Source organism: Silurus aristotelis (assembly GCF_946808225.1).
Source record: "Silurus aristotelis genome assembly, chromosome: 26".
Lineage (NCBI taxonomy): Eukaryota > Metazoa > Chordata > Actinopteri > Siluriformes > Siluridae > Silurus > Silurus aristotelis.
In genome coordinates this window covers 3,372,714-3,392,846 of record NC_139599.1, presented here as the reverse complement: position 1 = coordinate 3,392,846, position 20,133 = coordinate 3,372,714, and the positions used below count along the sequence as shown (strand labels likewise).

Here is a 20,133-nt window from a genome sequence, read left to right as displayed (position 1 = left end):
AAGTTCACGAAGATCACCAGATGAAATGGTCATCAAGACAATAAAAGGCTCCTGAAACACAAACAAGCTCAACCTCCTACAGGCAGTATGTATTTTATATTATACAAGAACAGGAGCTCCACCTGACCTCTGTTATTAAAGCTAAATATTACATGACTCCACCTACACACACACACACTCTCATACACACTCAGAGATAAAACTGTAAACCCGTTAGAAGAAATTTGTTGCTCAGCCGGCTAGCCTCTGCGTCACCACCTCCCTGTACATGATGGAGATGTAGATGAAGAGGAGGAGGATGACAAAGATGTCATCCATGAAGCCAAGCAGGCCGAATAGAGCCTCTGGGATAAAGTCGAGCGGAGAGGCCAGGTAGGTCAGCGCCCCCACCAGGCACAGCAGGATCCGTATGCGGAACATCCAGAAGAGTCCGCCGACAGAGAACATCTCCCTGAAGGCGTGGCGGAGTAGAGTGGGGACGTCACGCAAACGGTCCAGGAGCTACACACACACACACACACACACACACACACACACACACACACACAGAAAGCAGAATCAACACACAGTATACTTATTCTAAATCATTAGGGGTCGCCACAGCGGATTATCCGTCTCCATACCCCCCCTGTCTTCTACATCTGCCTCTACCCAACAACCTGCATGTCTTCCCTCACCACATCCATAAACCTCCTCCATGGCCTTCCTCTTTTCCTCCACCCTTGTGGCTTCATCCTCAGCATTATTAAGTTATTTGGTTGTGTGGGACTTTTGAACAACCTGGATATAAAATAACTGATCAACCATCAGCACAGAATCCATCAGTGGTTTCATTCAACATTCTGGCTCCCCCAGATTTAATATAGTGAAGGAAGCTGAAGGAGACTCACCGATCTGGGCTGTCCTGAGAATCTGCGGTTGTAATCGTTGATGTCGTTGAGGATTAGGGTGGCGTCCTGCTGGCCATCTTGCGTCTGAGCGTTCTGATGTGTGCCACGGAAAAGCGGGAGCAGCAGGGTCACCTGAGGAGGGGCGGGCGAGGGGGGGTTATGAAGACCAAGCTGTCAGATTTTAATGTATTATCTTACAATAGAGCAGATTTGATACTCCATTATCTTCATTTATTTATTTTTATTGTATTTCAATCTTTAATGGTATTTGAGACACAAGCATGTTCCTTTTGTTTCTATACAACAAACTCAGTGAAAAGGCAAAAACACACAGAAATTGGATAGTGAAGGACTAGAAGGAAGCTGGACACGTTAGTCCAATTGTGACATCTAACAGAAAAACGTATAAGACGGAGAACGGGAGAGGAGATGTTATCAGACTACCTCACACCCACAGTCAAACCGAGATCCATCTGGTTGGAGACTTGAACCAACATGGCCGCCATTTCAAACTTTACATGACCTGGTTTGCTGCATTGAAACTGGTAAAACATACATTTGTCGTACAAAAACCATAAAAGACTAGATGTTTCCCCACTTTTTTTACTGAGGGAGAACATGTGTATATAGGAGGTAGTACCAAATGGTGCCGTGAAAATGGGGAGCCCCACTGGAGCAAAAGTATTGATTTTGTGGTTATAATTTTTTATTAAAAGGGTATGTAATATGAAAAAAAAAAAGCCAACATCGTAACTAGAGTTTCATCTTCCCAAGAGGTGAACTTTCATCACTACACTCAGAAGCAGCTGTGAATCTCGGAGGTGATTGTGCTTGTCCTCTTACTATTTGTCTGCAGATGGGACAGTTAATGGCTCCCAGCCACGTTCCGTAGCGCCAGTACGCAATAATACAGGAACCTGTGGAACACACACTACATGGATCAGTACAAGATCTGAGCATGATTGAAAAAAAAAAGTACTCCTTTTAACCTGATGTCGACCGATTTATCAGTTTTGCCGATTAATTTCCAGCGATTGCGATTATTACAGGATCTACTGGCAAAAACGTATACCGATACCGACAGCACAAGAGCGGCCTCTAGAGGCGAATCACTGAAAACATGTGCTGTGTCACTTTTTGCTTGAATGCATGTCTTATTTTCCTCAATATTTATTCATGCAAATAACACATTCAAATCTATTTCATTTTGCGCATTTCCGTGATCCAGTACTGTCCTTTAATCTATGTAATAAAGTTCAGTACTGTTTTGCATAAAGTCTTTTGTTTGTTTTTTCCAGTATTCATTTTAATCCAACATCGGTATCGGTAAAATCCGCTATCGGTCGACCTCTAGTTGTAACACAGGACGCTATTTAAAAGGTTTTACCACAGAAAAGATGACCACAGTTACTCTCCACGGGAAGAACGGCCTGCTGGAGACACACCGGACAGGACATGTCTGAGTAGTACTGATGCCTCGGTGTTGCTGATGCTGCTTCCTGAAAGAATGAGAGAAATTTCAATTAAATTGCTCCATTAAAGAGCAAAACAAGTCACGTATCTTAACTATATTTATGCCCCCCCCCCCCCAGATACACATCACCCATTCTTTTGTTTAAAACTTAATTCAAAATTTGATTGCAAGTGATTGACTTTTCAGGCAGCAGGGGGCAGTAAAAAGGACACTATCTTTAAGGTTACATAACTAAATAGGTGTAGGTAGACAGACAGACAGACAGACAGACAGACAGACAGACAGAGACAATTCGGTTTATTTTAGTTCCAGCCAACATGAGGGGTGTAAATACTTATGCACTGTGTTTTAGACAGCTCCTGTACTCCTCACACACCTGCTCTGTCTGTAACTGCTGTCGAACTGCTCGCACGTGCTCCTGATTCTCCGGGTGGATCCTCTGCTGCTCATTCCTGAGACATGGAGAGGGGGAGAGGGGGAGAGAGAGAGAGAGGGGGGGGGGGTGAGGAGAAGGTAAATAGTATATCAGGATTGTGTGTCAGAGATTTCTAAAGCCCATAATCAAGCAGGTAAGAAGATGTAAAAAGAGAGAATGTGTGTGTGTGTGTACGCACCTGCACAGCAGTGTGGCGAGCCCAGCCAGGAAAGTCACAGAAAAGATGACCACAAGCAGCACAGGGTCACTGACCCCTTCAATAAGAGAGTTCTGGTCTGTGATGGGAGGATTACCCTCCAGAGAGTCGGGTTTCCCATTGCACCTGTTCATCTCCTTCTCATCTCTCACTGGAAACAAGCGCTGCTTCGGAAACGCCCCGAAAGTCCTTAAAAACAGTTTGCGATTCCAGTTAGAGAGTAAAATTATTTGTTATATTATTTTTGAATATGGGTTATAATAATAACAAATCATCATCTTCATTATCAATTAGAATTTTTTTTTTTTTAAATATCAACAGTTCTGTACAAATTTTATAATACAAATTATTATTTAAAAAAAATGAACATTATTTGTTTCAAGTATGGTTAATAATAATTATAATATTCATCAACGAAACACTTTCTTATATTACCAATAAAACTAATAATAATAATAATAATAATAATGACAGCTGTATTTTTGACATATTTGTCAAAAAGACATTTACACTCAATCCTTTCACAGTTCCTATAATGACAACGTGAAAGAAGTTTGTTTGAAATCTTATCCAACTTAAAATAAATATTCACAGCCTTTGCCATGACACTAAAAAACTGTTTCCACTGATCATCCTTGAGATGTTTTTACTTGACTGGAGTCCACGTGTGGTAAATTCAGTTGATTGGACATGATTTGAAAAGGCACACTCCTGATATAAAAAGGTCCAACAGTTATGAAGTCCAAGATATTGTCTGTAGACTTCAGAGACAGGATTGTATCGAGGCACAGATATGGAGAAGGGAACAGAAAAGTTTCTGCAGCATTGAAGGTCCCAATAAGCACAGTGGCCTCCATCATCCATAAATAGATGATGTTTGAAACCACCTGAACTCTTTCTAGAGCAAAGCCGCCTGGCCAAACTGAGTGATCAGGGGAGAAGGGCCTTAGTCAGGGAGGTGACACTGATAGTCACTCTGAAAGAGCTCCAGCGTTTCTCTGTGGATAGAGGAGAACTTCCAGAAGAACAACCATCTCTGCAGCACTCCACCAGTCATGCCTGTGTTGTAGAGTAGCCAGATGAAAGCCACTCCTCTGTAAAAAGCACGACAGCCCACCTGGAGTTTGGCTAAAGGCACCTGAAGGACTCTCAGACCATGAGAAACAGAGATTGAACTCTTTGACCTGAATGCCAAGCTTCATGTCTAGAGGAAACCAGGCACTGCTCATCGCCTGGCCAATACCATCCCTACAGTGAAGCATGGTGGTGGCAGCATCATGCTGTGGGGATGTTTTTCAGCAGCAGGAAATGGGAGACTGGTCAGGATGGAGGGGAAAGAGGAATACAGCAATGTACAGAGACATGCTTGAAGAAAACCTGCTCCAAAGCGCTTTGTTCCTCAGACTGGGGGCGATGTGAATATCCTTGAGTGGCCCAGCCAGAGGCCAGACTTAAACCCGATTGATGATCTCTGGAAAAATCTGAAGATGGCTGTGCCCTGACGCTCCCCATCCAACCTGAAGAAGCATGAGAGGTTCTGCAAAAAAAAAAAGATTGGGTGAAACTGCCCAAAAAATAGGGGCCAAGCTTGTAGCATCAAACTCCAAAAGACTTGAGGTTGAAATTTGTGCCAAAGGAACTTCAACAAAGTTTTGAGCAAAAACTGTGAATATTTATGAACATGTTTCTTTTTAAAATTTTTTTATTTCATAAATTTGCAAAGACTTCAAACACACGCCTTTCGTGTTGTCATTATGGGGGATTGTTTGAAGACTTCTGAGGAAAATAAACAATAAATAAATAAAGCTGTAACATAACAATATGTGAAAAAAGTGAGGCGATGTGAATACTTAAGGCCCTGTTTACACGAGAACGCTCGCGGGTGAAAACGTTAAAATATTTTATCAGATGTGCCTTTCGTTTAGACGTTTTTGGGGCATAAAAACGCACCCTCCAGAGTGGAAATCTTAAAAACGCTCCACCGTCGCCTTCCCGTCTAAAGGGTAAAAACGCAAAAATCTGCTCACGGTGGCTCTCGTCGCGTACGCATTTACGTCACAGGCATGCGCCAGTACAGGAAAATAACAAACATGTCGGATTAGTTAAAGTTGTTTAAAATTATTTAAAGTTGTTTGGAGCAACAACTCCACCTCCTCGTCTGTCCAGACAAAATTGTCAGCTTTTTCTGTTCGCTTCGCCATTGTGTTTGGGTTTCGCGCTACTGGGGAGAGAAGTGGGAGGAAGGTTGTACGCAGGCGCGCGGACTTGGTGTTGTTGTGTGGCAGTGCTTAACATTGCCACCTAGCCGCCTGGAGTGCATACTACATCGAATTTCACACACTTTTGCGTCACCATATGCACGCAAATCCCCCCCCCCATAACGCTCGTCTAAACGCAGAATAAAAAGTGATAACGCAACGCCAGATCTTCTCTTCAGATCGTTTCCGTGTAAACAGGGCCTAAATGCACTGCATATGTTTTTTATGTTTGTATGTATATATACATACACAGTATTCGAGGCTATTAGTAAACCACGACTGCTACTATCTACTATCTATTAAACAGTAAACACACACTTACCAGAGTTCATAGCGATCCGTTCCGCAGAGCAATTAACGCATATAACACTTTCTACAACCAAACTGTCCTGTAAACTATCAACCCGAACCGGCCGCAACCCAAACCACCACTTCTTTACTTGTCCAATGCACTACCTAGGGTGTATTGAATCAAACGTTATCTAAGAACTAGTGCGCCTAACCAGGGACTATGGAGCGATTTAAAATTGAACCAATCGCAATTCAACAGGAAATCACTTCCGCATTTTTCTACCTGGTCCTGTTTTTCGTTGCAGTTCGATTTCGCCTGTTTAAATTTGCCCCCGCATTTTTTATTTTTATTTTTTCAGAAAAACAATCTGTGTATCCTTTCCTCAATTTTACTATTATTTGTAAATAAAAAGCTTATTATACAGTTGTACGGATTAAAATCGATCTCGAGTATATATTTTTAATCAGGCGTGAATACGGGTACTTTTTACAGGGTGGCACCTGAAGGACCCCTCCAGCTAACAGTCTGAAAAATCAAGACGTTATTTTCTCCACCCGTATAGGATAAATAAGTCCCGCCTTCCAAAATATGATTGGTTAATTCGTTGAGAACGAGGTTAACAAAGGTTCCGATTGTATATAATTGACCAATCGCAGCTAAGAAGGCGGGGTTTTGTTGAAAACGGGTAGGAGTTTTAAAAAAAAGGAGTAATGTGAATAGCGAGCGAGCTGTAGCTTCACCGGTGGAGCGGTTGCGATTGCGTGAGTCTCCACGTAATTTGTTTCCGAGAGAACAGTTTCTTTTGTCGGATCTTGGTTCATTCGGTTTTTACTAAATCCGGCACGTGTTTAAGACGTGTTTAAGTTGATCGGAAGGATCTTTTAGACGTCGCGATCTGTTTTTTTTTTTTGTTGCTGATCAGATCGATTAGATTGGATTTTGGTTGGGGATCTGAAAACACGTCCTGTGTGTGGGTCGATCGAGGTGTGGGTTAAGATGAGTAATCTGGACGCGGTGGATCGAGTCGAGCTGTGTGAGAGTCTTCTGACATGGGTAAGGAATCTCTGTGTGTGTGTGTGTGTGTGTGTGTGTCTCGGTCTCGTTTTTCACTGGTCTGGGTTCCGTCAGATGTCTGGGTTCTTCCAGATGTTCAGTGAAAAGTCCACCATGAACACATCAAAACCAATTCCACTAGAACGAATTGTCTTGTGTTTACAAATTGCACTTCTATCCAATTGGATCGTTTTGTTTTTCTACTATTGCTTTGCGAAATCGTAGGTTGTGCCTTGATGACATCACTGGGCGACAGTGACAACCCCCCCCCCCCAACACACACACACACACACACACACACACACACACGCACACAATGTGAATTGAATGTTTTTGTTTTGTTTGTTTCCGTGTTGTTGTCGCTGGTCCAAATATAATTCGCTATATTACTACTACAAATAAGACCAACATGCAGCAGCCAATCAGCTTTCTGTTATTGGCGAAAATAATCTCTGTGGGTTGTACTGCAGACGAAAACGGATTTTATTTAAGCTATGAGGAAGTGCAAGATTCGCGATACTGTAACAGTCTTAAATTTGAGTGTAAAACCTGCAGAAACCGCGTGTGTTGGTCATCGTTCCCTAGCGTACGTCCAGAAATCTTCAGTAGTTTACACTGGACGCCACAGAACGAAGTGAATCTACAGAACCGTACCAGACTGGAGTACCAATTCTGTACGTGATCCTCACTTTCCTGACCAACTGCTTCCGTCACCACACGAGCTCTCCGGGTCAGATTCTAAAGGTCAGACGGTCGAGCTCAGAAACTCGAGCCGGCCATATGATGTGACTTTGTCATAACTGAGAAGAGAGATGGCTATACGGTACTCGTCACTCTCCATGCCACGTGAAGGGGAAATATCTGAGAGAGGCCATGTTGTGAACGTGAGCTCGAAATTCGTCTCGAACTGGATCACTGGTTCTCTAAACCAGCGTCTAGCCGTCACTGGCCATGTTTAGGAATAACAACTGTTTATTTTTGTTTTAACACTACTAATGACAAGCCGAGGCTGAACGTATAACGTTTTGTCCTTCACTGCGTCCGACGCCTTTCTACACAGGCATTAGTAATCCAATGTTTCAGAAAGTTGATTAAAACTCTGGAGCCTCACATTTTTTTAAGTTCTAGAAGATATAATCGCACCTCTTTTCCTCGGCGCCGTCTCTTATTCGAAGACGTAAAAGAATCCAAAAGCGAAACTAGAAAGCACAAAAATGCTGAAGACTTTCCTGTGGTGGAAAAACCCACACACTGGAGACTCCATCCTTTAGAAACATTTCCTCACAGAATATGTCACAATACCGCAAATCTTTTTTGAGGGGTTTTAAATAACACCTGATTCATTAATTAAGTATAATCTAATTACGTGGAAGTTACCTGTGTAAGATCTTTTCCCGTCAAAGCTGGAGCTGCCATCAGAACTGCGTTTCTCTAAAATGAATCAATCACCTTCTGATTTCTGATGCAATAAACAGGATGTTGTGGATTTGTTGACTTTCGCATTAACCACCTGCTTTCACAAAACCAAAACACTCAGATTGTGAGTCATGACAACGAATCTCCAGCTTAAAGTTTCGACTCTGTGAAAGTTGTTGGTTTAAAAGTTTGTCCAGAGGAACAACCTTCAAATCTCGGGAACCTCGGGTGAACTTTAATCATGGTCTTATGACCTTTAACCTCACTCTGTTACTCTTATCATAAGACCCCGGGATCAAATGGATGATGGACTGTTCATAAAGCCTTGTGGTTCAACAGCAGGAACCCCGGAGAACATTGACGAGAACATCGTCATCCATGTGTTTAACCATCACATCAGGCTTAAAATAAAAGATGCTTATCACTTGAACTTGTAGACCCAAACGTGTTCCAGCAGGACCTCCAACTTTGCACAAAACCAGTCCCATGAACATATGCTTTACTTGGGTTGGAGTTGAAGATCTCCTGCTATAGAGTTCAATCCTATTGAACACCTTTGGGATGAATTGAAATGCTGATTGCACCTCAGGGCTCTTCACCTCACCTGAATCAATCTCCACAAGTACACTCCAAAATTTAGTGGAACATCTTCCTAGAAGAGTGGAGATTACTACGACAGCAAATGGGGACACAGTGTGGAATGGGATGTTCAGAAAGTCAGGTGTCCACAAACCTTTTGCCCATATAGTGTATCTTTAGGTTGTGCATGTGGAATATATTTTTTGCTGCTTCAGCAGAAGGCCAGAAATAAAGATGGACAAGGAGATGGATCGCCTTGAAACCTAAGGGATTGATAAACCTGGTCTTTCTTTCTTTCTTTCTTTCTTTCTTTCTTTCTTTCTTTCTTTCTTTCTTTCTTTCTTTCTTTCTTTCTTTCTTTCTTTCTTTCTTTCTTTCTTTCTTTCTTTCTTTCTTTCTTTCTTTTATTATTAAATGAGCTACACAAATTTGTGTTAAAGTTCACCTGGCAAAGAGAAAGTTCAAGTTGGTCTGCTTTTTCAGCAGGAGAACATTCAGTCCACGCTGCTCCTGACCCGCATGTCTATTTCCTTCAAACAGTATAAACGGGTTTATGGAGCAACGTGCTCGCTCGCAGCTGCTAAAACAGTCTACGAAATTGTTTTCTATTACATCTATATATATATTTTTCATTCTCACCACCCACGGTGCATCTTCCAGACAGAATCCTGTCAGTTTGGTATGACACTTTTGTATCTGTGCGGTGATGTGTCTGATTTATGTGCTCTAAAAGAGAAGTCGCTGTAAAAGTGACGAACTGACAGTCTGACCATCTCGTCTAGCACTTGACACTTCATTTGGAGAAGCAAAAAGAGGATGTTTGTGCTGTGATTCGAGGGCTGCGGCCTGCTTTAGTGCTGCTTCAGTAAAGTCCAAACATAAAAATGGCGTATGTCAATAATTTGTGTAAGGATTCTTCAGTATCAGGGTTTCTCAAGTCATAACTAGGAAAACAAACGAGTTTGCTTGGGGTGTAATCAGGACTGAATGTTCATTAAATGTAACTTTTAACCGGAAAACAGTGCGAGCTGGTGCTCTTTTAGTGACAAAATGGGTATGAGGAGAAAATAAAACACTTCAGGATGTAAAAAAATATCAACCTTTCGATCAAATAACTCCCGAATTAGCACTTTTCATAGAGTTGTTAAGTGGTCACGTGACCCAAAAAAGTTCTGTTTTTGCACACCGAAGCCCATCCAGGGGTGCTGTCGGCACTTTTTTCCACACACTGCTGCTCCAGGGAATCCCGACATTCCTCCCGGTGCAGGATCGCGATGTGACCTGGGCACGCCCGACTCGCGTGAAGACGTCTAGCTGCCATTTTTGCTCTGCGGAAATAATGCGGCCGGCTCACATTCCTCACATAACCACCAGGCGACACGCCAAAGCAGAACTGCTGAGCCAAGCAGCTCCTATGCACCAGCTGTTGTAGCAGATGTGAACCCGAAGGTTTAAGTGTGTGATGCCGTGTCATAATAAACTCCCAATAAATAATAATAAACTGTGGTAAATACCAGACGTGGGGCGAATCAAAAAAGTTCTAAAAAGGACCCTGATTTTGTAAATAAATATAAGTTTCATATATCTTATTTTTTGTGCATATGCTTGTTGTTCCTTTTTTTACCTCAGGTCGCTCAGATAGCCTCCATATTCCTTACCTCAGCTCACTCAGTTAGCGTTAGTCTTCTTTACCTCGGATCACTAAAAAAATATGATCTAACCGTCTTTATCTCAGCTATATCAGGTTATCAATGGTCTTTTTTTAACCTCAGATCATATAGCTAATATTATCTAACCATCTTCTTTACCTCAGGTCGCTCAGATAGCCTCCGTCTTCTTTACCTCAGGTCGCTCAGATAGCCTCCGTCTTCTTTACCTCAGCTCACTCAGATAGCCTCCGTCTTCTTTACCTCAGGTCGCTCAGATAGCCTCCGTCTTCTTTACCTCAAAACGCTCAGATAGCCTCCTTCTTCTTTACCTCAAAACGCTCAGATAGCCTTCGTCTTCTTTACCTCAGATTACTCAGATAGCCTCCGTCGTCTTTACCTCAGCTCAATTAGTTAATATCTAACTGACTTTACCTCAGCTCACTTAATGTCAGTCTTCTTTACCTCAGGTCACACAGATAGCCTCCATCTTCTTTACCTTTGCTTGCTCAGTTATCATGTTTCCTTTACCTTAACTCACTCTGTTTATATTATTAAACTGTCTTCACTTAAGCATAATGTTCTTGTCAGTGTTCTTTTCCTCAGCTCATTCAAATTAATATTATCCTACCATCTTCTTTTCCTCAGCTCTATCAGTTATCGTCTGTCTTGTTTGCCTCAGTTTATATAATTTAACTGTCTACTTTACGTCAGCTCCCAGAGTTTTCGTTTCCTCACACTGAGTGAAGGTCAGGGGTGTACACTTCCTCTGAAGGATCATTGACTTCACCATTCTTTTGTGTAGTTTTGGTTCACAGATTACACGGAGGAGCTGCTTGTATTTCTCTAATAAGCCTATTGTTAACGTGGCAACACCGTCATCGTTCTGAATCACAGAGAATTGCAATCGTAGCAGTTTATTAAGTAAATGAGCAGTATAACGGAGTGTGTGTCACGGTGGGATTTATTCTCAGCAGACAGTTTGTTTGTGTAGTCAGAGTTTGGATTTCGTAACCAGCATGTGAGGGCTAAAATTAACCTCTTACACAGGATCCACGGTGATCCATGTTCAAAGGGGATACGACTAGAATTCTGGATCAGTTTATTATAAACAGATTGGACAGAATTCAGCATGCGTTCAGTTTATAAACTGCATCGTATTGATAATATTTATTAATGTTTGCATGTGTTAACACAGTCTTTGTTTATTAATGTTTACACATTGTGGTTATTTTGTGCATTGGGCTTTAAATGCTTAATAAGGCAGCATTGGGATATTAATGTTTATTAATACATAATGAGTTTGTGAATTGGGGTATGAATGTTTGGAAATTCATTACTGGGTTATGAATGCATATTAATACACCACTGGGGTATACATGATTATTAATACAGCATTGGAGTATAAATGCTTATTATACACCATTGGTTTGTGAATGAATACACCATTGGGCTTGTCTATGCTTGTAAAAACACCATTGGTCTTATGATTGCTTATAACATTGGGTTATGAATGCTTATTAATATGTCATTGGGCTTCTGAATACTTATTAATACACTATTAGGCTTGTGAATGCTTATAAATACACCATTGGGCTTGTCAGTGCTTATTAAAACACCATTGGTCTTATGATTGCTTACAACATTGAGTTATGAATGCTTATTAATATGTCATTGGGCTTGGGAATGCTTATTACTACACCACTGGGCTTGTGAATGTTTACAACATTTGGCAATGAATGTTTATTAATGAAGGCTTATTAACACACTTTTGGGCTGTAAACACTTGAGCTATTGTTAATATATAATTGGCCTGTGAGTGCTTATTATTTCACTATTAGGCTATGAATGCTTACAAATACAACATTGGGTTGTAAATGCTTATTCATAAACCATTGGGCTATGAATGTTTATTAATACACAATTGGGATTATAAATGCTTATTAACGTTCCGTTTGCGACGCGAGTGCTTATTCAAGCCCCCTGAGTGGTCAGTTCTGATTGGTGGACCCCATGGGACGCAGTTGTTTATTAAGGCCCCACTTGGTTGCGAATGCTTATTAACATAGCATTGTTTTACCAATGCTCTTTACATGCTATTTTATTGTGAATGCTTAATGCACACACCCTGATGTACCCTATTGAGTTGTAAATATCTTTTAGCACGTCTTTTAGTCGCTTTGCATACCTTGTGTCTAGTGTTTCATTAAGCCTGTTTTACTGTGTGTGTGTGCACGTGTGCTACTCTGAGAAAGGTTCGGCATTTTGGTAGAGCTTTGATGCTACAGTTGACTCTTCGAGTCAGCTCCTGCACATATGATCATCCAAAACCAAACATACCATGGTAAGGAAGACATACGTGGTATGACTAGTAAGCTGATATTTTGCATTCCATTTATGTAGGCTTTTTAGGCCTAGTTATTATTAGGAATCATGGTACCAACAGTACCTGATGGAACAGCATCATTATCATTAAGCTCATACATTGTGTATGCATTTTAGTAACAACAACAATGTTACTCTAAACGATATTGACTTTGACTTCTCAGGGTGAATCCGAAATAATCCAGCACACTGTTTGTTTATGTGCTGTTTATGTGCTTGAGGTAAATTGTTAGCAAAGCGATTTAGGATAGAGGAGAGACGACTGAAGTTTAGGGAAACATGAGGGCGTGGGGGAGGATTATCGAGGCCTAACACCAACGTGTCATGCTGCTATGTTTACGGAAGCAGTGAGGGGGGACGCTGCCTCGCAGAGTTCGAAAAAGACAGGAAGAGAAAGCGAGAGAGATCAGTGGGGTGTTTGGGCCTAATTAAATATGTGTATTTTCTCACTTTGTCTTGATCTCTCTCATCCTCTTTTACCCTCTTACTCTTTACCTCACCCCTACTGACTGTCTCTCTCACTGTCTCTCTTTCTATTTCTTTCACTCCCTTTCTCTTTACCTCACTCCTACTGACTGTCTTTATCTCTCGTTCTAATATTGACGCCTGGTACACACTCCATCTTTATTTTTCACTTCCTTCCTTTATTTCTGACTTCCTTGTGGACATTTAACCATAACTATGGTAGGCTTTTTAACAAGTTAAACACTAAACTAAACCCTTTCCCCATATCTTAATGCAGATGTCTTTGTGCACAAGGGCATTTCTATGCATAAAGGGACAATTTTTTGCTACTGCATTCAGAGACATTCTGTATAATCGTGTGCCTCCAGCTTTGATGATACAGAATAAGTAAAGAACCACATATGGACCACATATGGAAAAGTCGCTTGTCCTAAATACTTTTGACCATACAGTGGGTTGTAGTGTGGCGATTTTTCCTTTTTTTTTCTATAAAGTCTGATGTTTTCTTCTTTTTAATAATAATATCAGTTAATTAAAAAAAAGAGGGAGTGGTGAGGAAACAGCTGTTGGCAGCTGTGCCAATTTTAAGCTGACTCGTTTCGCTCATGCCAGATGGAACTTGAAACTAATAAAAACAGAAACAAAAAATTCTTTTATATATATATATATATATATATATATATATATATATATATATATATATATATATATATATATATATATATATATATATATATATATTCGTGTGGTACTTATAGGGACACTTACATTCATAGACACACTACGATTTCATGTCATTTAGCTGTGTGTGTGTGTGTGTGTGTGTGTGTGTGTGTGTGTGTGTGTGAGAGATAAAATTTTTTCCCCCAAGATGCCAGAGTGTAAAAAACGATTAAATCACCTTTTGTCTCCGCTTTTATTTTCAGATACAGACGTTTGGCGTGGAAGCGCCATGCAAAACAGTAGAAGACCTGACGAGTGGCGTGGTCATGGCACAAGTTCTGCAGAAAATGTGAGACATTCCTTCACACACACACCCACACACACACACACACACACACACACACACACACATTACATACGTTCTCAGGGCATGACCTTACATGAAGGAATCTTTGTTCAGTGCGTTCTGTGTTCCAGCTGATGCATAAACACATAAACACACACACACACACACACACACACACACACACACACACACACACACACACACACACACACACACACACACACACACAGTTCTCAGATTCTGAATCTGATTATCTTTTTCCTTCTCGTCCTTAGAGACGTGGTGTACTTCAGCGACACATGGATCAGCCGTATCAAGTCTGAAGTGGGGGATAATTGGAGGTTAAAGGTGAAGGAGCGCGATTTGAGAAATGGTGGAACTCAGTGCGGCTCATGCTTTCCTCGTCCCTCACTTTGTTTTATTTCCTTCTTTTTCAGATCAGCAATCTCAAGAAGATATTAAAAGGCATTCTGGATTACAATCATGAGGTAGGGACATGTTCCCACACCATAGTGAGGGATCGAGGGCACACCGGATTGACGAGTGTGTCCCCTACCTATGGAGCTGGTTCCTGATTGGACAACAATTTCTACCTCTTTCTTTTCTCATTTTTCTATTTCTCTCTCTCTTGCTTTCTTTTGCTCTGTCTCATTAACTCACTTCTTCTGTCTGTTATTTCTTACTGTCTCTCTGACCCTCTCTTTCTCATTACCTCACTACTCCTGCCCGTATTTTCTCACTGTCTCATTCTCTTTCTCACTGTCTCTATCTCCCTGTGTTATGTTACCTCAGTACTACTGTCTGTAATTATTTTCTTTCTCTCAGTCTCATTTCCTCACTTCTTCTGCCTGTTGTTTTCTCTCTCTCTCTTGCTCTCGCCCTCGCTCTCGCTCTCTCTGTCTCATTTCCTCACTTCTTCTTGCAGACTTTCATCACTATCTTTTTTGTTTCTCACTGTGTCTGTCTCGTTTCCTCACTTCTTCTCTCTTTTCTCACAAATTTTTTTCTCACAGTCTCTCTCTCTTTCTCTCTCTCTCTCTCTCTCTCTCTCTCTCTCTCTCTCTCTCTCTCTCTCTCTCTCTCTTTCTCTCTCTTCTCCCACTGCCTCATACTCTTTTTCTTACTCAGTGTCACTCTCTGTCCACCTTGGTCTCATTACCTCACTTTCTCTTGCTGTCTCTTTCTATTGTCTGTCTGTCCCCCTCTCTCATTACCTCATGTATCCTGTCTCTCTCTTTCCCACTGTCTCATTCACTTTCTTATTGTTTCTCTTTCTCTCTTGTCTATCTCACTACCTCCCTTCTTCGGTCTCTCTTTTCTCACTGTCTCATTTTCTTACTTTCTCCTTTTCTCTCTTTCGCTGACACTTTCTATATCTTTTGTCTGCCTTGTCTCTTACACTACTCCTCTTGTTTTCTGTCACTCATTCTCTTTGCCTTTATGTAACATTTCTGTCTTTTTTTTCTCTTCTTGAAATTCTCTCTCTTTCTCCACAGATCCTGGGACAGCAGATTAATGACTTCACACTGCCTGATGTAAATCTGATTGGGGAACACTCAGATGCAGCAGAACTCGGACGAATGCTGCAACTCATACTCGGCTGTGCGGTCAACTGTGAACAGAAGCAAGGTGTGAGTGTGAGAGAGAGAGAGAGAGAGAGAGAGAGAGAGAGAGAGAGAGAGAGAGAGAGAGAGAGAGGTTTTGAGATCACAGATCTGAATATATTGTTTTAGTAATTTGACCAGTATATGAAGTATACAAACTGCATTTAACCATGACTCTCATTATGACATTCGTCCAGAGAACATCCAGACCATCATGATGATGGAGGAGTCGGTGCAGCACGTCGTCATGACGGCTATTCAGGAGGTAACATCAACACCAATTAATACAATCCACATTGACCCTGCTTTTATTAACACTTATATTCTCTATTTTTTATACCCATATTCTATAAATGTTTTTATTTTTTTTATTTATACATTTCTTTGTTTGTAGCTAATGAGCAAAGAGACACCTGTTTCAACAGGAAATGACTCCTTTGCTGACCTGGACAGACAGGTATGCTTTTTTACATTTAGTTTTATTTATCGTCTCACTTCTAGACACCAAATTTTGACAGACAGGATCTCACCACTGTTCCATGTCTTTCTTCAGAACCTAGTTTTAGAGGTAGAGCCTCTCAAAGCACTTTCAAATTCTTTATTTTGGTTAGATTGTAAGTGAAAACAAAGAACCATTTTAAGCTTTAAATTTGATGCTTTAAAGGAGAATTTCTTTACCAAATACACTCCTTTTCATGTTTGTATAAGTTTTTTTATGAGTAGGAAATTCTTTGTATGGACATTTTCTCACAGAAGAGCATGTACGCAGCAAGCGGAGCAATAGCACACCCACCACCATGCTTCATTCAGCCACGGATGTTGTCGGCAGCGCTGTACACGACTCGCTCGGAAAAATGTCTCCAACAAAGTGTGTTTTTGGGTGTGAGGAAGAATAATCTTGTTCAGCTTCCCAAAAAAACCCAGCGTTACGTGAACATTTGATGCAATTTGTTTTTTCCTGGGTAGCAACTTGCAACTTTTTAGCTATGTCCAAGAATTGCCTTTAGGAGCTCAGGTGTTTTCTGAGAGAAGCGATAAAGCTGTATATTTTATAAATCTGATAAAACTAAAGACTCTTCGAATATATAAAGGCTGAAAGTACTCCAGATTAACATGGGTTCCGACAAAAATTTGTGTCTTATGTCCCCTTTAAAGTTTGACCATATTCATATACAGTTAGTGGTCCAAGCATTTGTTACTGAAGGGTTACCGTGAATAAAGAATTAAATAAACACATTAAAACAATGTTCCATCTAGCAGTCAAAGTTTTTTTTATGTTCCAGAATGTTCCTTATTAATAACCTTGAACAACCTACAGAACTCATGAATAAGATCTGTTAAAAGAAAGATTAAGGACAGTATGTTGTTAGGGGTCCAAGCACCAAATGCTCCAAAGAAGGTTCGTAAATCCCCTCATCGTCTTTAATACACCGGAATGTTCCATGTTTGTAAGATCCCTTGAGTGTTTTTGCAATACTGCTATATTTGTTGTGCTTGGACCCCGTTGATCGCTGCTCATCACTCCACAGCTGGATTTTAAACCCAGTAACGTTTTATCATTCATCTCGTTTGCTGTCTCAGCTCAAGAAGACGGTGGAGGACCTAAGCGATGCTTTGGCGTCTAAAGAAGAGATCGCGCAGCGCTGCCACGAGCTCGATATGCAGGTGAGGAAAAAGACATACGAACATCAGCTTGCGTAGAACTTCATTTGAAGGCTTTGCTTCTTTGGATATGCTCCATTTTATTGCTTAGTTTTGCTTGTATTTATTTATTTATTTTTTTTATTAGTTTCTTAAGAAAAAACTCCAGCACTTTTTTCTCTCTATCCACTGCATTATCAAATGAGTTCTTAAAAATGCACAAAATGTCATGCTCTCCTCCTGCTATAGCAGCCATACTTCAGCCATTTGATAAGAATCTGGAAGACTGACAGGTGAAATCCTGATCAGTATGGTAGACAATTATACCTTTACAGAATTTTGCAGAACCCCTTATCCAGAGTGACGTTATAATTATACATCTGAGGGCCCAGGAGTTGCAGCTTGGTGGTGCTGGGTCTTGAACTCATGACCTTCTGATCAAAAGCGACTAAATCTTAAAGAAAAACACCAGTGGCAGATTTTCTCACAGAATATACGTGTGTCTATAAAGGTTCCATAAATCACCCTAAAGGATTTGTGTTTTATGTTCTAGAATGTTCCATGTTGGTATGCTTAGAACCCTTGATTGTAATCTTTCATTCAAGTTGCAATAATTCCTAATTATTTGTGCATGGACCCCAAAAGCTTTTCTACCAGAGGTTAACCCATATTGGATTTTAACAATACCCATAAACTGGATTGTACTTGCCGATAACGGAATAATCGGCCAATATTTATTTTATTAATGGATACTGCATAAAAAGATACTGCATTAAAACAAACATAGCGCTCCATGTAAAAAAATATAAATCTGTTTAATGAAAATGCACTAAATTAAATAAATATGAATATATGAATTATATCAATAAGTATTGAGAAAAAGACTCAACGATTCAAACTGAAACAAAAAGTTACACTCCAAAAAAAAACTGAACTTGCAAAACGGGAACTTAAATAGTACTGTTAAAGAACTGCAGGCGATTCAAGTATGACATGGTCTATTTCTAGTTCTACTTTTATTTTAATATTCGAAGGTTAGAATCCTCAAATTATAATTGAGAAAGCAGAGCTGGTGTGCACGGTGTCCAGTAAATCGGCTCCTCTTCGCATCAGAAAGCATGCCAATAGCACGTGGTGTCAGTAATTAGCCTCTAGAGGCCGCTCTCGTACCGTGTAATAGCAGGCTCTCTCAGCTGCTTCAGGAACAGATGCAACCCGGAAAAAATATCGGTATGGATTTTTGCAGATAGCCGATAGTTCCAGCAATCAGCCTTCAGTGCTGATTAATCAGCAAAACCAATGAATCGGTCGACCTCTATTTTCTACCGTATACATTTGTACTTTACATGATTTTAATGCGCAGCATGGAGGTGAAATACCACCCGACACAATGCAGACTAATACAGTGAAGTAAATAATAAAATAATGAACGTTTTCTTCTCATCAAATTCATCTTGTGCCATTTTAAACCATTATTTAAAATCGCCACATTCGCTGTAGACATTGAGCGACACACAAAAATCATCCAGTTACCTCAGCAAAGTCGCTAGGAATTGTTTATAATAGCTGCCTGAACTGTAGCTGTAAGTTACACTGTTCTGCACTTTGCAAAAAAAAAAAAAAAAAGCCTGTATTTTGCGTTAATTTCATATTTATTTATTTATTTTTAGCTTCTTCCGTAATTTCCAAGTATTGAACGCAACAAACACGAGAAATGTCAGGCTTTTTTTTTTCTCCACCTCACACCACATTTGCTACACATACAGCGGATAAAGACTGGAAAAAATGCTGTAGCGATTTTTTTTCCATTCAAGGTTTCCTTTCAATATCCTTTAAGTTCTGAGTAGAAACATGGCTAAAGAAGCGCTGTAGCTCCCGTCGCTGATTCTTTTCGAACACAATTCTGTACTTTTTCGTTCGAACCCCAGCAGACGGAAAGGCTTAGCTCAGCGCTTCTCTGTGGCGCATCTCAGCCGTCGGCCATGTAAAGTTTCCGGAAATGTGTTTCCACGTATTTGTTTCTTTGTTCTCTTCTTTTCTCCCCCCCCCCCCCCTCTTTCTTTCTCTGTATCCTTTCTTTTCGGACCCCCTGCCTTGCTTTGAAGGCATACCTCGTCCAAGAGGAGCGCGATAGGCTGAGATTAGAGTTTATTGAACTAGAGGAGAGGGTAATGTTCCTCCCTTTTATTTCTTTAATCTCTCATGCTTTGTTTTCCCACTGACTTGTTCAGCCAGAGTTTGTGCCTTGCTTCGTATAACATCCCTCAGTAGTAGGCAAGCTCTACCGTGTGTGTCTGACTGTAGCTGCTTCTTAGTGGCACTAGTGTTGCTCCACAAACTAATCCCACCCTCATCTGTGTGCGACCTCCCCTGGGTTCCTATAGCACCAACAGACTGCTCTTACCCATGAGTCTTTGCAGCGATTTGCATCACAGATTCCAATGAGCCGGGATGTTGTAAAAAAATCGAGGATCAGGTTTGCTGTGCTGTGCTTTACAGGCACTTTGCACATTGTATATATAATTAGTTTATACAGGGTGGTGCAGGGAAACGGGACATTTTGGAACTAGGAGTTGGGGACTCTAGGGCATGGGTAATTGTTTGGAACCGTAGTGACCTCATTTAGAACCCCTTGCCGTTGGTTATGATGGAGCAGTGGAGTGATGCGCAACGAGCGTTTACTTTAAAACCTTTTATAAAAATGGTGATGGTGTGAGTGGTGCACAAATGGGAATTTTTGCATTATTACCAGTCAAGACATCATGATCGCATAGGCAGACGTGACACGA

General features: G+C 40.7%; 2 protein-coding genes across 11 annotated transcripts in view; one reads left to right on the top strand and one right to left on the bottom strand.

Moving 5' to 3' along the window:
- Nucleotides 1–223: 223 nt before the first annotated feature.
- On the bottom strand, nt 224–10,839 carry rnf170 (ring finger protein 170). Of its 4 annotated transcripts, none has more exons than XM_083531159.1 (7): nt 10,403–10,839; nt 2,979–3,185; nt 2,741–2,816; nt 2,278–2,389; nt 1,734–1,807; nt 891–1,022; nt 224–501 (listed from the first exon to the last, which is right to left on the bottom strand). In XM_083531159.1, exons 2-7 carry the CDS (start codon nt 3,128–3,130, stop codon nt 232–234), a joined length of 816 nt encoding a protein of 271 aa, XP_083387285.1. In that variant the 5' UTR covers nt 3,131–3,185; nt 10,403–10,839; the 3' UTR covers nt 224–231. The 4 variants fall into 4 exon arrangements, with proteins under 4 accessions (XP_083387285.1, XP_083387286.1, XP_083387287.1 ...); XM_083531160.1 differs by having other exon boundaries at nt 10,437–10,458; XM_083531161.1 differs by lacking the exon at nt 10,403–10,839 and adding an exon at nt 7,977–8,048.
- The window catches only part of hook3 (hook microtubule-tethering protein 3), a 30,016-nt gene continuing 15,868 nt past the window's right edge, over nt 5,986–20,133 (top strand). For 3 of the 7 annotated variants that reach the window (XR_014531759.1, XR_014531760.1, XM_083531103.1), the window contains exons 1-8: nt 5,992–6,599; nt 14,017–14,102; nt 14,375–14,447; nt 14,537–14,587; nt 15,596–15,728; nt 15,901–15,968; nt 16,098–16,160; nt 17,285–17,368. Coding sequence is in view for 5 of the 7 variants with exons in the window: in XM_083531103.1 (XP_083387229.1) it covers nt 6,543–6,599; nt 14,017–14,102; nt 14,375–14,447; nt 14,537–14,587; nt 15,596–15,728; nt 15,901–15,968; nt 16,098–16,160; nt 17,285–17,368 (615 nt within the window). In the remaining 2 variants the exon portion in view is untranslated. Of the gene's footprint in view, nt 6,600–14,016; nt 14,103–14,374; nt 14,448–14,536; nt 14,588–15,595; nt 15,729–15,900; nt 15,969–16,097; nt 16,161–17,284; nt 17,369–20,133 lie in introns of all 7 variants that reach the window. The other 4 variants (XM_083531102.1, XM_083531104.1, XM_083531100.1 and 1 more) reach the window with 3 other exon arrangements.

What these genes read in the sequence shown, in the direction of transcription:
- rnf170 (XM_083531159.1), bottom strand. Translation starts at nt 3,130, where the DNA reads ATGAACAGGTGCAATGGGAAACCCGACTCTCTGGAGGGTAATCCTCCC. An exon ending in CTCGCCACACTGCTGTGCAG is followed by an intron (nt 2,817 to 2,978) that starts GTGCGTACACAC and finishes TCCATGTCTCAG; the next exon opens with GAATGAGCAGCAGAGGATCC. An exon ending in AGCAGTTACAGACAGAGCAG is followed by an intron (nt 2,390 to 2,740) that starts GTGTGTGAGGAG and finishes TCATTCTTTCAG; the next exon opens with GAAGCAGCATCAGCAACACC.